This window comes from Anabrus simplex, chromosome 11 (assembly GCF_040414725.1).
Source record: "Anabrus simplex isolate iqAnaSimp1 chromosome 11, ASM4041472v1, whole genome shotgun sequence".
Taxonomy (NCBI): domain Eukaryota; kingdom Metazoa; phylum Arthropoda; class Insecta; order Orthoptera; family Tettigoniidae; genus Anabrus; species Anabrus simplex.
The window spans coordinates 41,278,282-41,295,892 of record NC_090275.1 but is presented as its reverse complement, the minus strand read 5'-3'; the positions used below and the strand labels follow the sequence as shown (position 1 = coordinate 41,295,892).

Here is a 17,611-nt window from a genome sequence, read left to right as displayed (position 1 = left end):
TGTCAACAGGACATTTTATTGCCATAACAGGCCAATCCTTGTCCCACCATGCATTCGTATAATATAGTTGAGAAAATATGAAGGCTTTATCTAATTTCTTTTTTGAGCAGCCTGAAAATCCCCAGTCTGTTTCCAGTCATTCGACCAGGTCAGGAATGGAATGAATGAAGCCCCCATCTAGCAGTGAGGATAGGATCTGTGCCGACTCCCGAAGCCTGTCTCACTCCTCTAGGGCAATGATTAATTAATGACGGATGAAATGAAATGATATTGGGGGGGGGGGAGTTGGGATGAATTATGACGGGGAAAACCGGAGTACCCAGAGAAAAACCCGTCCCGCTTTGTCCAGCACAAATCTCACATCGAGTGACCGGGATTTGAACGAAGGAACCCAGCGGTGTGAGGCCGGCTTTTGAGCAGTACAGTTCATCCATTCCCATATTTCTTAGTACTCAACCCTTTCTTACATGCCTAAGATCATATACCATCTGCAACAATAAAAAATAAATTAACATTTAAAAAAAATACCAGATACACAACTCAAGATTACTTAAATGACATCTACAGAGTGCAGTATGCTACATTTAAGTGGTCATCTTCCATCACTAAATTTAACACTGTATGGCAAGAATCTGGGTAAAATGCCTGAACACAGTACCACAGTAGTATTCACTGCCAAGTCTCTCTACCTTTCTGCGTTACAAAATATGCAATAGGTGCATATCTGCCTTTGAGAAAGGTTTTTTTTTAAAACAGAAAATGAGTAACAATAAAGGTTAAGGAAATTAAGGTAAAAGTATCTAACATTGCCAGTAATTTGAGTTTCCGATGCCCCCCTATTTTGTACAATATTAAAAATCTATATGAAAGTTCCAACACCTCCAGATTGCCAGATTTATTTCTCTAGTATTAAATGGGAAGTCCAGTTATTTCCCATCCAGCTTGAGGGTGTGTCACTAATGTGAAAATTCCATAGCATATGGAAACGTTTAGGGCTTATTACAAGCCAAGCCCAAGAGAAAGATCAGGCAGATGAAAATCATAACAGTAAGGGAACGTTAATTCAATGGGGCCTTAAAATTATTGTTTGGATACATGGAAAAAACATTCTGGGACTGTTGAGTGGAGAGACTTCTTTATGTGTCAATTTACTGAGGTTGAAGAGAGTAGAAAGTCAGCTATGAAATTTGTCCTTGGAGGTACATGTAGCATGAATTCAAAACTGGCAATCAACCAATAACCGTATAATCCCGAATACCACCCGCCATTGAAAAAGACCCGCACCCTTAATTTGAAAGAACAAAATTTTAAGAAAAAGTGAAGTCAAAATTATTTAAAATCGTTACTAACACACATCAAGTGATTAGAAAATACAAATAAAAGTAAATACACATTACCAGAACGACATCCAACGAGTTCATTCATCATTATCAGCACCAACTTCGGAACTTTCACCACCATCACCTTCCCACAAAATAATGTCATCGCTGCCATCCATAGCATTAGAAATGCTACATTTCCTGAAGCTCTTTCGTATGAGGTCTCCAGGGATTCCATGGCGTCAAAATCCACGAACATAGCAGCTGAACTTCCGGGCGCTGAATGCGACCAGTTGGCGTCAGTGCGTGATCATCAGCCGCCATCCATTCTGTATAGAGCTGTTTCAAGGCTGCTTTAAATGGACGGTTCAGGCAGACATTCAGCGGCTGTAGCATAGATGTAATCCTGCCCGGAATGAGTGCTAGGTCGGTTTTCCCATCCTTGATATGTTTCTTCAAAGCGTCTGTTGTGTGGCAGCGGTAACTGTTAAGAACAAGCAAGCTCTTTTGTGCCAATAACGCACCAGGGCGACGTTGCCACACACACTTTAGCCAGTCTTTCAAAAGCGAACTGTCCATCCAGCCGGCGTTCTGACAATAACACCAGTGGGTACATTTTTAGGAAGAGTCTTCCGCTTGAGAACTATGTACGACGGCAATTTGGTTCCGTCAGCGAGAATAAACAACATTACCGAACACAGTTGTTTTTCATTACCACCTGTTCTAATGGTAACAATTTTCGCACCCTCAACATTCACAGCCCTGTCCACTGGCATTTCAAAGACTGGCATCTGATCTGCATTGCCAATTTAGGAAAGCAAATTTGCATTTTCCTTCCGCAACCGAATTATGTGATGCTGAAACGACAACTTCTCATCGTAGGCACCGGGAAGACGCTGTGAAATTGAGGTACGCCTTCGTACGCTCAACCCATTTCTTTTATAAAAAATTGAAAACTCACCCACAGCTTGCCTTAAACCCTTCCATCGAAAGTTCCTTTTGCGATCTCTAATGCCTTTAGCTGACACACCCTATCTCAATTCCTGCCTTTCTGTCACAAATTTATCAAGTCCCCCCCCCCCAATTGTTGGAAACAGTACACTCAGTCCACGAAACACTCTACGATCACCACATGTTAATAGCACATTTTTCTTCTTTCTCCAATCGCGAATACAGGACTCTTGAATATCATATTTCCTACCGGCTACACGATTTCCAATAATTTCAGCTTCCCAAACTACTTTCAGTTTCTCACTCGCAGTAAAAGATCGCAAACGCTTTGTGGAATTCATGTTGATACTCCGAGAACGTGCGCGAGACTGATGCCAAGCGCGGAAGTAGCATATACTGAGAGCGGAGAGAATATTGTTGCCAAGCCGCGCCAGCGGTGATGCCCGATTCACGCGCATTCGGAAAGATAAATTTCCCAAAATTTTAAATAAGCCCCGCACCCAATTTTGGAAGCGATATTTTAGAAAAAACAGTGCGGGTGGTACGAGATTATACAGTAGTTCAAGACCCTATAGGAAACTTAGAACAAGCTTTAGAAGTCTAGCAAACTACTTTGTTCTGGGAAACTGGTGAGGGATCAGACCTCTGGTCATGACTATTACAATACTTCCACAAGCAATGGCTAGGATTGTAACACCGACGTACACAAGAAGCTATACCATGTCACCGAACAATTAGAGAAAATGGTGAGTAAACTAAGAGATCATGAAAAACTGGGGCCCATGAAACTATTAACATATAATGTTGAATTGTTGGTTGAAGCCGTATATTTCAAAACACTAGCTTATTAAGCAACGTTTCTCATCACACTCTTCGACCATGAATTACTGTGACAGCACACTCCCACGTGCGGGAGAATGACTGGTCGCCACCTTGAACGAGACGACACGCAGGCATTGGTTCGGTGTTTGGGTTCATGCTGCTTCCAAATTCTGGATTGTCCGCAAGCTGCTTTAGGATTTATGTAAGCAGGACAGGTGATTAGTGAGTGGCTTCAGTTTGAAATTCTGTTCAGTGTGCTGGGGCTCAGAGTCAGTACTGCCATGAAGTACAGTAGAAGTCCGCTATAGCGAGTATGGCATATAACGAGAACTCCGTTATAGCAACGACATTTTTCTGTCCCTTCAAAATTCCTATATTAAACTGTGTATCGTCCTTCGGTTACAGCGAGAACTCTATCACTGGTGCATCCGTTATTACGAGCGATTAAGCGCGCACAATTTTTTCCGTTATGCACCCCAGCGATGATATTGCATGCGATCGATTACCTTCGGCATCGTTTCCTCGTTATGTGCACTAGCGATTTCTCCCGTCGACATTCAAAGGCGATGTCGGCGTCGATTAGTAATATCCGTCGACAGTTCCGTAAATAAATTTCGAAATGAAAGAGAACATATTTTCGTAATAAATGCGTAAATAACGTGTCCGATAACGGTTGTTAATTCGTTAAAATTAAGGCTGACTAAACGACCACTTAATTTTGAGGCTAAATACTGCAATTAAGTAAGAATGGGCTACACCTTGAGATATTGCAGAGTCCTTAATTGATTTCAGAGGTTAGTTTATTTTTTTGTCGCGTCTGGTTAAATTACGGAAAGGCTATTATGAAAATTTATAGCGAGAAAGGTATAATTTCTCTACTGGCGCTTGAAGTGCGTTTTCATCATACGTATAGTACGGTTAAGTTAGGATACGTGACGCTGTTTGAATAAGAAAACTGAAACGTTTGCAACATAATGCTATCGATCATCTTCGGTACGGTATAGTTTTCTCACTTTGTGCATTTGCGAGCTCTTTCATTGACATTCAAAGGCAATGTTGGAGTTTATTGGTAATACCCATTGACTGCTGTACTCTAAGGAAAATTTGAAATGAAAGAGGAAAACACGTTTTCGTAATAAATGCGTAAATAACGTGGCCGATAGCAGTTGTTAACTTGTTAAAAATAAAGGCTGAAGTAAAGGATATCTTAATTTTAATGTTATATACGGAAATTAAGTAAGAATGCAATACACCTCAAGATATGGCAGAGTATGGTACATCACTGATTTCAGAGGATATTTAGTATCTTCTCGCGTCTAGTTACGGCTATTTACATGTAAATTTTTCGCGAGGAGGTTGTTTCTCTACATGTGTTTCAAATATGTTTTCATGATAGGCTAAATATATGGTTAGGTGACTGAAGAAGGCTGAGGTGTTTCCCACAGAAATCTCTGGTGTGATACCGTATTTCTCCGAATCCAACACTTTTTTTCCTCAGAATCTCGTGCGAAAACTCAAAGGTTGTTGCATTCGCGGCCTAACAGTAAGTTAATGGATACCACTGACAACTACCGCAGTAACAACGCTGCTTCTTTTCACACGCGCACAGAACTCGTTGACAATAAACGACTGCCTCTTTACTACACATCTCTAGCCGCGACAACCGGTTGTACAGAGCCTGTGTGTTTCTCAAATCTGCAGAATGGCATCAAAGCATGCGACCCTTCAAATTCTTAGAAAAGCCATGGCTACTCAGTGGCAGAGTCATAACGCGTCTATTGTACTTGACGCTTAGTAAAATTAAGCGTTTATGGACAGCAGGAATATTTTCGTGATGGATAGTCGTATTATAAAGATACGTGGAAAAGGTATTGCCGGCAAATTTTCAACGGGATCTAGTCGATATTATGATGCCAATTGTAAGTTAATGTTTATTAAACACACGGAAATGTAGAATAATTGTGCAACCGCAAGAAAATACGGCATAGGCCTAACTAAAGCCAATATTTGGCGTTAGTGTGAAGGCAAAGAGCTAAAAAATGCGTACAGTACAAAAAATGCAAGGATGCTATAAAGAAGTCGAAGGTGAAATTGTGAGGTATGTGCACGAAAAACGCAAGGGCGGAATGGCCATACCGTGGCGCAATAAACTCGTTCGTTGACTTTCAACGTTCGTGATTAGGACAATACATCACTAGCTGCTGAATTTGGCCGAACCCGGCAAGCGAGACGTGCGTGTAGCGGCAGCCGGTTATATCTGACGCTGCGTAAAAGTTAACAGTTTTAGAGACAACAAGAATAATTTCCTGATGGATCGTTGTATTGTAGAGATGCATGGAATAGGTATAGCCGGAAAATTTTCAACGAGTTCTCTTCGGTATTATGATGCCAATGGTCCTTAAACCCGCGGAAATAAATAATTGTGCAGCCGCCAAAAATAAAGAAATACGGCGTGACGAAAGTCAATGTTCGGCGACTAAAAATAGTCTAAAAATGCGTAGGCCTACTGTAAGACAAGGCATTCGTATGATTTTACAAACTTCTTTTTGAGCCTGATTAAAATATTTTGAAGGGAAAAGTGGGGTTCATCTTGGACTCAGATATACGGTACTATATTTATTTCAGAATGAAATTAAACACACACTTTCACGTAGTATTGGATTACGAAAAATAAACAAGTAAGCCGTAGTGTGGATATCATCTACGGAAACGCAAGTTTTGAACAGACTGATTGCCGTTTCATATCGATTTTAAAGTGCATGAAAGGTTTTCTGACTTTTATACAAAAATCGGATATAACGACAATCCGTTATAACGAGTAAATTTTTCGCTGTTATGAATTCTCGCTATAACGGACTTCTACTATACCAAGAAATGTGTCACTACTGCCATGAAGTACAGAGTTCTGCGTCTGTACAGTTAGTACTGTGGAGTTCAGTTGAGTGAATGCATTGCAGAGTTGTGGAGTTACTGCTGTAGTTGTGAAGTATGGCCAGTAGAGTTTAGGAGCTGTGTTGTGGCGAGCCGCAGACTTGTCTCTACCGTGAAGGAAGTTTTGAAACGGAGCCAAGGTCTGAGCGTCTGCAAGCCCCTCCCCCGGGTGCATGTGCCAGAGTGGAAAACGACAAAGACAGGCAGGGAACATCAGGGCAACTACAGGCAATATTGGAAACTATGTAGTGCATTTATTTGGAAGTGATAATCACTTCATTAACTCTTTCCCGCGGGTTGCGTAGTAAAGCGTACTCGACTTTCAAACCGACTTCCTCTGCAATCTGTCTGCTAAACATATAATTTTTGGAACCACTGAATTCCCTATGCTTCCTAGATACTACTGGCATGCACGGAATTCTAAAATAAAGTGTTCTTTTATACGTTTTCTTAGATTGAACAGACAGCTGACTGAATGTAAACACATTGCAGCAACATGGCTGCTCATAACCAGTTGAATGCGGAGGATATTCGTTACAAATTAGATCAATATGTTGACAAATGCAATGGTAGCGAGTTTGAAGTTGTAGCTATGATAACAAAATGGTATAGGAAGCATTTGGGACAGAATATGAATCAGAGCAATCGAAATACGGCACAGGACATGTTCATTCAGGTACCGCCTCCTTTTAAAATATTAGGCCTACTTATAAAAAATAATTATCAGTTTTAATTCTTCAGTTAATTCTGTTTCGGACTATGAGCCTCTACTTAATTACATAATAGCCTATTCCAACTAATGTCAATTTATCCTCCAATCCCATTCAGTCAAAAATTGTTTATAGTTTGTATGACCGAGAGGAAGCACGATTTCCTATCTAAATATCTTCATTCGACTGATCCCGAAAATGAAAAATTGGGAGATTCAGGGTGAATTCCAAGAAAATAAGAGCCCCTTCATGTCCAGCAATTTAGACTGACTTCAAGAACAAGCAATTTAACATTATGCACCATATTGGATGCTTCCTGGTGTATGTTTCTGAACAGGGGGGGGGGAGGGTTCTTGCGTGTAATTAGGTGATCTCATCGTATCATTTTAGAATAACTATAGTGTATTTTCCATTGTTACAAAATTTGAAAGTGATATCTTAAGTGATTTTTAAAGAATAAATTATTTAGTGAAGGTACTCCACAACTATACCTGACAAGCAAATTACTCTAGGTTTCGCTAGACAGTGAGTCAAAGATATTCCATGCGAAAGAGTTAACAGAACTAAAAATTCTCTAGAATAACAAAATGTATTAGAATGCTCTGGCTGACAAACAGCAACTACAAGAATTCAAGAGTGCAACCTGTGGACTGCGCATGTTAGAATAAATCTTAGTTACAGAGGTAAGAAGCGCTATCAGTTTTGCTTTTATTTACCACACGTTACAATACATATATGCAGGGATTATTTGTATACACACTGTATTTCAAAGGTTACAGGAGACACTTCTGTTTTAATTCAAAGTGTAAGGCCAGACAGCCTTCCTGGCATGCGATTTTTCAGGTGAAATTTCCATAACATGATACTCAAACTTAAACGCCCGAGTAGAAAGCCTGCAGTAAGTCTCACGGCTAATCACACAAAGGGTCATTCCACACAAACTTGCAAGAAATATTTTTCTTTTGAACTTACCTCAAATGCTAGATCCTGGCCTCTCCATACCCAGATACCAGAGATGGAACTGTTGTCGTCTGTACCAAAGAGGCACATTGATGCAAAGGCATTCTTTCTCATTTTATCCAACCTTTGGTACATCCCTACAAGAGAGAAGTTGTATACTGAAATTAGCAAATAGTAAAAAATATCTAATATCTAATACTGCAGAATCTCTCGGTCCTGTGTTATAACACTATTCTACGCAGAAAGACAAGTTATCCATTCCCAAAATTTTGTGTACTTTAATTAGGAGACTGTTTATGAAATAACCAATAGGCATACAGAAAATCCAATACTACCATTTTCTTAGCTTCATTTCACATTAGGTAACTGAAGTTTGGAAATACTTTAGATTTTTTTTTTTTTTTTTTTTTTTTTTTTTTTTGCAGGCAGAACACAAGACGTTCCTGTTTTTAAAACTTGTTTCAAGCATGTGTCAACATGACAATGTTTCCCAAAAAACATGTCATCTCATCGAAAATCTAACCACAACATACTGTACATACAATTAAAAATTCAAGTAACGTCTTGAGAGCAAGTGTGGCTGCTGATGCAGGATCATGCAGACACGAGTGCAATGTGCAGGTTATTAACAGGCAACCACGCCTACAAGCTTCTTGACGCCAATCCTGTATTATATCTTTGTTGTAATATCTTTCGTTAGTGATTACATTCAGTCTTCCTAATTTTTTCTGTATTAATGTTATTTATAACGCCATGTTCTGGTAAAGTACGAACTCTCAAAAAACCATTGAAAATTATAGTTGAAACAAAGCCGTTTGAAAAAGGAGTAGAAGATGGATACTGACATTCTGCGAGTCGGAGCGTGGAATGTTAGAAGTTTAAATCGGTGTGGTAGGTTAGAGAATCTGAAAAGGGAGATGGATAGGCTAAAGTTAGATGTAGTTGGTATAAGTGAAGTACGTTGGGAGGAAGAACAGGATTTTTGGTCAGGTGGCTACCTAATTATCAACACGAAATCAAACAGGGGAAATGCAGGAGTTGGTTTAATAATGAATAAGAAAATACGGCAGCGGATAAGCTACTACGACCAGCATAGTGAAAGAATTATTGTCGTCAAGATAGACACCAAACCAATGCCCACCACAATAGTGCAGGTCTATATGCCTACTAGTTCAGCGGATGATGAAGACATTGAAAGAATATATGAGGAGATAGAAGATTTAATACAATATGTAAAAGGTGACAAGAATCTAATTGTGATGGGAGACTGGAATGCAGTGGTAGGCCAAGGAGAAGGTAGTACAGTAGGAGAATTTGGATTGGGACAAAGGAACGAAAGAGGAAGTCGGCTGGTTGAATTCTGCACTGATCATAATTTAGTCCTTGCCAATACTTGGTTCAAACACCACAAACGACGGCTGTATACGTGGACGAGACCTGGAGACACTGGAAGGTATCAAATAGACTTCATTATGATTAGGCAGAGATTCAGAAACCAGGTGTTGGATTGTAAAACTTTCCCAGCAGCAGACGTGTACTCTGACCACAACTTGTTGGTCATGAAATGCCATCTGAAGTTGAAGAACTTGAAGAAAGGAAAGAATGCAAAAAGATGGGATCTAGACAAGTTGAAAGAAAAGAGTGTGAGGGATTGTTTCAAGGAACATGTTGCACAAGGACTAAATGAAAAGGCTGAAGGAAACACAATAGAGGAAGAGTGGAGAGTCATGAAAAATGAAGTCAGTAGGGCTGCTGAAGAAATGTTAGGAAGGAAGAAAAGATCAACTAAGAATCAGTGGATAACTCAGGAGATACTAGACCTGATTGATGAACGACGAAAATACAAGAATGCTAGAAATGAAGACAGAAAAGAATACAGGCGATTAAAGAATGAAGTGGATAGAAAGTGCAAGATAGCTAAGGAAGAATGGCTGAAGGAGAAGTGCAAGGATGTCGAAGGCTGTATGGTCCTGGGAAAGGTAGATGCTGCATACTGGAAAATCAAGGAAACCTTTGGAGAAAGGAAATCTAGGTGCATGAATATTAAGAGCTCAGATGGAAAGCCACTTCTAGGGAAAGAAGACAAAGCAGAAAGATGGCAGGAGCATATCCAACAGTTGTATCAAGGTAACGATGTAGATAATTTGGTTCTGGAACATGAAGAGGCTGTTGATGCTGATGAAATGGGAGACCCAATTTTGAGGTCAGACTTTGACAGAGCTGTGAGTGACCTAAATAGGAACAAGGCACCTGGAATTGATGATATTCCCTCTGAATTACTGACTGCCTTGTCAGAAACCAGCATGGTAAGGTTATTTCATTTAGTGTGCAGGATGTATGAGACAGGAGAAGTCCCATCCGATTTTCGGCAGAATGTTGTTATACCTATTCCCAAGAAAGCCGGTGCTGACAGGAGTGAAAACTACCGCACCATTAGTTTAGTATCTCATGCCTGCAAAATTTTAACACGTATTATTTACAGAAGAATGGAAAAACAAGTTGAAGCTGAGTTGGGAGAAGATCAGTTTGGCTTCAGAAGAAATGTAGGAACACGTGAAGCAATCCTGACTTTACGTCTGATCTTAGAGGATCGAATCAAGAAGGACAAGCCCACGTACATGGCATTCGTAGATCTAGAAAAGGCATTCGATAATGTTGATTGGAACAAGCTATTTATGATTCTGAAGATGATAGGGATCAGATACCGAGAACGAAGAATTGTCATACCTGCCAACTTTACAAAACCAAAAATCAGGAGATTTTGATTTTTAAATCAGGAAAAATCAGGAGAAATCAGGAGATACAATTGGTCAAAATTGCTTATTCTACATGTCTTGCGCAACACAGTACTATGATATATTTCTTCTTCTTCTTCTTTTATGACCACATAGGATCACTTTAGTCAGTCCGTCGTTCAGGTCTCTTTGAAGGGATTGTTCGGGCTTTGCGGTCCTCCCAGTACTTCTTCAGACGCTCCGATCTTCGTGCCCTTTCCTCAGTTGAAAATGTGCGTGTTGTTGGTTTGTTTTGTGTAAGGGTAAAGCGGAGGTTTGTATTCTTGAGTTTTGTATTCAATTTTATCTTATTTTTGGTGTCTTCTGTTTTAAGGCCTATTTCCTTCAGATCCTCTCTTACTTCTCTGATCCATTTACATCCTGTTGTGGTATTTTTTGAGACGAGATTGTGTTGTACTAGTTGTTTCAGAAGTCTCGAGTCCTGCATCCTCATGATATGTCCAAAGAATCCCAGTCTCCTCTTACGCATAGTATCTGTAATGGGTTCTAGCTCTTTGCACACGACTTTGTTAGGTATTAACCGCCACTGCCCATCTTTCTGATATTTTTTGTTGATACAGGTTCTTCCAATCCTCCTTTCAATTTTCTGAAGTCTGTCAGTCTTTGATTGTTTATTCAGGTAAAAGAGTGTTTCTGCTGCATATGTAGCTTCCGGTTTTATAACTGTGTTGTAGTGTTTTATTTTTGTATTTATTGATAGACATTTCTTTTTGTAGATATCCCATGTTAATTTTTGTGCTTTAGCTAATCTATTTGTTCTTACTTGGACTGAGATTTTTTCATTTAAGTTATGTGTTATTACTTCTCCAAGATATTTAAACTGAGTTACTATTTTGATTTTATTACCATTTATGGTGACTTCTTTTAGCTGTGTTGGTTTTTGGGGCATAATTTCTGTTTTTTCAAATGATATTTTCAGGCCAATTTTATTTGCAATGTTTTGAAGTTCTGATATCTGGGTTTTTGCTTCTTTTATGTCCACTGCTAGTAACATAAATATTTGAGAATTAAATTTTAGGCCTTCCCCTAAACTACCATTTCACTCAGCGCGAATAACATTATTTATGGCCTAGATTGTAGCAACTTATTCCCCGACGTTATATACCGATTTTCATTAAATTCTCTTCAGCCGTTTTCTCGTGATGAGCCTGCGCACGTACAGACAGAAATTACGGAAAATTAAAACTTTTTCTCCTTGTTAATATGGCCACGACCGGTACGGAAATATCATTCTTTTTAAATTCTGAGCAATGTACAGACAAAACATTTTATTTATATTGAGATAAATTAAAATTAGTCAGAATTGTCTCCAAATGGCTTCTAAAATCTCTAGAAAGGTCACCCGTCGTTATCATTGAAATTATGTCACTATATTACTAAGAAAGCGACTAGTCTCTAGAATCGACCAAAGAGGATGGAATCGACTAGACTGACGTGAACGAACACGAACATAGCACGCGAGAACGAGATTGACAATCGATACGCGCGTCGCGATATACAGGTTTCAATAAACATCGCACATACGCGCACATTTCTCGCATTAATAAACTTCGATATTTCGTTTGAAAGCGGCCATTGAGCGAAGGACTTCCGGCCACTGACGTAAAAAAGCTGAAATGGAGGGATTTGAAAACAAATGTTTGAAGTTCACCAAAAAATCGGGAGAAAAGGTAGAATATTCGGGAGGCGGGAAAAACTGTCGAAAATCGGGAGTCTCCCGCCTGGATCGGGAAAGTTGGCAGGTATGAATTGTCTACAACCTGTATAAAAATCAGTCTGCAGTGATAAGAATCGAGGGCTTTGAAAAAGAAGCAGCAATCCAGAAAGGAGTGAGGCAAGGCTGCAGTTAGTCCCCTCTCCTTTTCAGTGTTTACACAGAACAGGCAGTAAAAGAAATCAAAGAGAAATTTGGAAAGGGAATCACAGTCCAAGGGTAGGAAATCAAAACCTTGAGATTTGCCGATGATATTGTTATTTTATCTGAGACTGCAGAAGATCTCGAGAAGTTGCTGAATGGTATGGATGAAGTCTTGGGTAAGGACTACAAGATGAAAATAAATAAATCCAAAACAAAAGTAATGGAGTGCAGTCGAACGAAGGCAGGTGATGTAGGAAATATTAGATTAGGAAACGAAGTCTTAAAGGAAGTAGATGGATATTGTTACTTGGGTAGTAAAATAACTAACGATGGCAGAAGTAAGGACATAAAATGCAGACTAGCACAAGCAAGGAAGAGCTTTCTTAAGAAAAGAAATTCGCTCACTTCAAACATTGATATCGGAATTAGAAAGATGTTTTTGAAGACTTTCGTGTGGAGCGTGGCATTGTATGGAAGTGAAACATGGACGATAACTAGCTCAGAAAAAAAGAGAATAGAAGCTTTTGAAATGTGGTGTTACAGAAGAATGCTGAAGGTGAGATGGATAGATCGAATCACGAATGAAGAGATACTGAATCTAATTGGTGAGAGAAGATCGATTTGGCTAAATTTGACGAGAAGAGATAGAATGATAGGACACATCTTAAGACACCCAGGACTTGTTCAGTTGGTTTTAGAAGGAAGTGTAGGTGGTAAGAACGGTAGGGGTAGACCAAGGTATGAATATGACAAACAGATCAGAGCAGATGTAGGATCCAATAGTTACGTAGAAATCAAAAGGTTAGCACAGGATAGGGTGGCATGGAAAGCTGCATCAAACCAGTCTATGGACTGATGACTCAAACAACATCACTACATATCCTGAGTTAGAGAATTCAACTTCGAACTCCATATTTGCCAAGAACAGAGCAAACTGATAAATGTGCCAGTTCAAGTAATAAGAAAACTTTTTTAAATGGGAGCTCTGGAGAATATGATTTCACTTGGTACCAACAAGCAAAGGCTTCCAATATCTCTGCAGATGGAACCGTATTATGAAAGCCAAGAGGATAGCTCCATGAGAAAATTTTGAAAGACTGATCGTTTTGCAGTGTGTCAACAGTGATAGTGCACGTCAGTGGGAATCAAATTAAAATGATTATTTTAGAACACGAAAAAACTACCCTGAAATATCATGCAAATAAAGTCTTGGATGACCACTGAAATTTGTTCACAATTTTTACAGTCTCTGTGGGCTCACAAGGAAGAAAAGTCTAACACTGTGTGGATAAGTGTGCTGCTCATCTAAAGAACACATCATTTCTTGGTAATGTGAGTTTTACGTTTTATTCGTACTTTTGAATTACAAACTATATTCTACAGGTGTCCACAAACAGCCCCCCCCCCCCCGCACTGTTTTCCAGCATGAACATTAACCAAATGTTATAAATTCAATGCCATGCTTGCAGTTATTGTAGGCCTAATCTAAAAATCAATAAAATATTACAAACATTATCTTTTTTTTAAAAAAAGAAACCTTTACATTGGCACCTCCCTTCACCCTGACCAAGAAACTACAGTTGATCTGTGTCCCTTACACCAAGTAGCAACTGCACATGCGCTGATTACGGCTCATCAGCTGGGAGCGACTTCATGTTCATTATTACAATTTACACGTCCAAGATTAGGTTATCTATTTTCCATTCACTGAGGATACAATTCAGGGATGGTGAATGTACAGCTAGTTTCCAACTCTGTCGAATGAACAGTAAAGAATATAAAATCTAAGTATTTGGAATGATGCTTTCACGACCCATAACTGTAGACGAACTTTAGCCGTGTTTCGGACCAAAGCTCTAATTTCGCCTAATTTTCTTGACGCTACAAACAAAGGCTTATCCTATCTTTTCAATTCTCAATAATGAAAAATTAGACATTCCTTGAAATTGTATTTTGATGAAAACGCAGTTTATCCACTTATAGCATTAATTTTCAGTAAGAGAAATTACCTTAACGGCTTAAAATTATTGTAATTTCTCGCATAATATACGCATCCTAATATTTTTTGGTCCAAAATGAAGAAAAATGTTCACGTATTTGATGCACCCACTTCTTCGAACATCCATTCCAAATAAAGATGTCGACTACTCAGGTAGCATCCTACCTCTTGCAAAATTGGGCATTCCAACTACTGGGCAACGTGCTGTTATCAGCCAGTAGGGAATACCACTGCACGAGTTCACAGAGAGAATCAGTACAGAAGTGACTATTGACACTATTACATTCTAGTACAAACTTATTTTATGAGTGCTTCGGCTACGTGACATGCATATTCCGTGATCTCCACGGTGAGCAAGTATTCGAGCAATACTGCATCACATACACTCATCGTGATCAGTTACACAGAAACATACGGAAAAAGGCCAGCAGGCCGCAAGTATTCAGTGTCTGAATGCAACGCGCTACCATGGTAACTGAAGTGCACTTAAAGCGTCCAACAAGTCTCGCGAAGCATTTCGTGGACAAAAAAGCGGCAAGTTTCCAAAAGTCGGGAAGGATCTGCTTAAATAGGTGTTCTTTGCACATCATTTGATATGCTGTTCCTCACAATATTTTGTAATTTAAAGGACGAGAAATAGCGGCTGCGAATGGAATGAGTGTCTCAGATTTGAAGGTTAGCCCAGGCTTGATTAATTTGTTGATTAGAAATGGACTTTCTTTTTGACGGAGAATTTATGCCACAAAATGTCAAATGATTTCAACCAAAAAGTAATTGATTTTCATTGCGTTGTGATTGAGAAGGGTAAAGTGAGGAAATATTTGCTCTCCCAAGTAAGAACCACAGGTCAGGCGCCAATTAGTTTCATATGCCACAAAGTGGAAACATCAATAAGAAAAGGGACATTGAGTGTTATCGTACGTGCTACAGGAAGCGAAAAAGACAGACGTACTGCACTGTTTGCTGTAACAGGTGATGGCAGAAAGCTTGCACCTCATATTCTAAAACAAATAATTAATGCCGGAGTTAAAATTTCTGCGAGAGATAGACGTTTGTATCAAAGGAAAAGGGTGGATGGACACTGCAATCTTACAAGATTGGACACGAAGGTTTGGGGAAATATAGCAAGGTCCGTCCTTTGATGCCCGGCCCTTCTTGTGTTCGACAGTTCTTTTTGCCAGTATGTCAATATTATGCACAGCCAAAACTCCTTTAAACGTCCCGCTCTAGCGTATTTCCCTGGTTATTATGCCATCATTCCGAAGTCCCAGGACATGTCCTATTAAGTACATGCTAAATAAACATGGATAGCACATTTACGTCACACTTTAGTACGGTCATAATTTCCATCATAAAATATTTAAATTAGCATTCCAGATCACAGTGCATGCAAGACAGCTCAGCGATAGCTGGCATGAGTAAGGATTTGTTAGAGAACTTAATATTGTGCAGAGGGCGGTTGCAGCCGCAGGGAGCGTCAGTCCCAAGCCAATCTTATTATTTTTACGTCTGACGTGTTGGTGCTTAATTTTATGTTCGTGAGGCCTCTTTCAGACGGTGCAGGTTCGACCCAATTCCTTATTTAGGCGCTGGTCCGCCTAGACCTAAACTAAGAACAGGTAGTTCAAAAACAGAGGTTAAGAAATACGAATTTCATTTTGAATGGTCCGTAATGAACCGTGATTACAATTAAATTAAAAATTAAGAGTAAAATATTTCCACCTTTTCAATACAAAATCAAGTAATGTAGGTTACATTACAGAAGAAACATTTATAGGAACTAGGTTCGACGAATTTTTTAAGGCCATCAGCCAAATTGTGAGTTGCACATTGTATCTGATAGTTCATAGAAATTGTAAAGAAGTTGTGAAAACACTGGTTTGACACTATAAAAATCAAAATTCTTGTGCTACCACTACCGATGATTAGCAGCTTTTAGAACTCCGGTATCATGTGATTCGTAATTCTCAAGAATCTTCGTTATCCTTCAACTACATGCATTTATGTATGCATTTTTAAACATAATCTGAAACTTCGATCACCAATAAGACCTTACCTGCAATACGTCCTTCACTCATCGCAGCGCAACTATCAGAACTTCTTAAGGAGTGATACACACAAACCTCAAGAATCTTCAATGCCCAAATTATTCTTCTTGAATTCTTCCTTCAACAGCAAAGTGCATTAATTTATGCGTTATTCAAAACTTTTTACAACAATTTTGACCTTTATAGTGTCAAACCAGTGTTTTCATGACTTTTTTACAATTTCTATGAACTATCAGATACACTGTGTAACTCACGTTTTGGTGGATGACCTTAAAAACACGTTGAAACTAGTACCAATAAATGTTTCTTCCGTAATGTAGCCCACATTACTTAATTGGAAATATTTTACTCTTAATTGTTAATTTAATTGCAAATAGAGGTGCCAACCTATTAAGTGGATTATCAGTAATTTCTCCCACTCTCACCTTCAGAAAAATGTTGAGTCTAATCCAAAGCAGGCTCCTGTCCTCTCGATAATGACATGCCTATAGGCATGGTTTTTTTTCGCAATGAGATGAACGCGACAAAAATATTTTGAAGCAATTTTGAAATATCTTAACTATCATATGATTCTGATTAAGAAATAAGTCATTTCGTTTCTGTGAATCAAAGCGATAAAGCCACTTCAAAATGAAATTCACTTATTTTGCAGTAAGTGCAAAACTGAAGCAAAATTAAAGGAAAAGAACGAGCTTGACATTTTCTTTCAATATTACTTGTGTGAAGGGAAAGACAGAATAAGGATTTCTCAATTCGATAAAAAAATCTGTTCATTTTAAGATTAGTCTAGGAAATCCCTTAAAGGCATTATCACATAGGGGTTTACCTCGAACTTGCTTCACATTTTCTTTCACCACATAGCCCACCTAAAAGATAGCGTAATAGTAAGTAGCCTAAATGTTACCCAAAGGTATCATATGATCAGTAGGGTGCAAGAACAATATTCCCTAATCATGTCGTAATCAAGATTACATAAGGAATGGTCAATATTGTTTCACTTTATATATATACCTTTAATATAAATAACTCACACATCACACAAATGAGACTTTTTACAAAAATATTACAGTGAAAATCAAGCGATGAGGCAAGGCCTGTTTCATGAAATAGTCCAAAAACAGAGAATTGAGGTTCCACTGTACATAAAATAAGAAGTTTCATTCACGAGACTAGAAAAAGGAAAAACTGTGGGTTAAATTTTTAGACACGACTTTCTTT

The 17,611-nt window shown here is 38.8% G+C and overlaps 1 protein-coding gene across 2 annotated transcripts in view; it reads right to left on the bottom strand.

Annotated features, from left to right (window-relative positions):
• Positions 1–17,611, bottom strand: part of eEF1gamma (elongation factor 1-gamma) — a 72,553-nt gene that overhangs the window by 6,743 nt on the left and 48,199 nt on the right. For both annotated transcript variants that reach the window (XR_010861244.1, XM_067155648.1), the window contains exon 9: positions 7,706–7,830. Coding sequence is in view for 1 of the 2 variants with exons in the window: in XM_067155648.1 (XP_067011749.1) it covers positions 7,706–7,830 (125 nt within the window). In the remaining variant the exon portion in view is untranslated. The remainder of the gene's footprint in view (positions 1–7,705; positions 7,831–17,611) is intronic.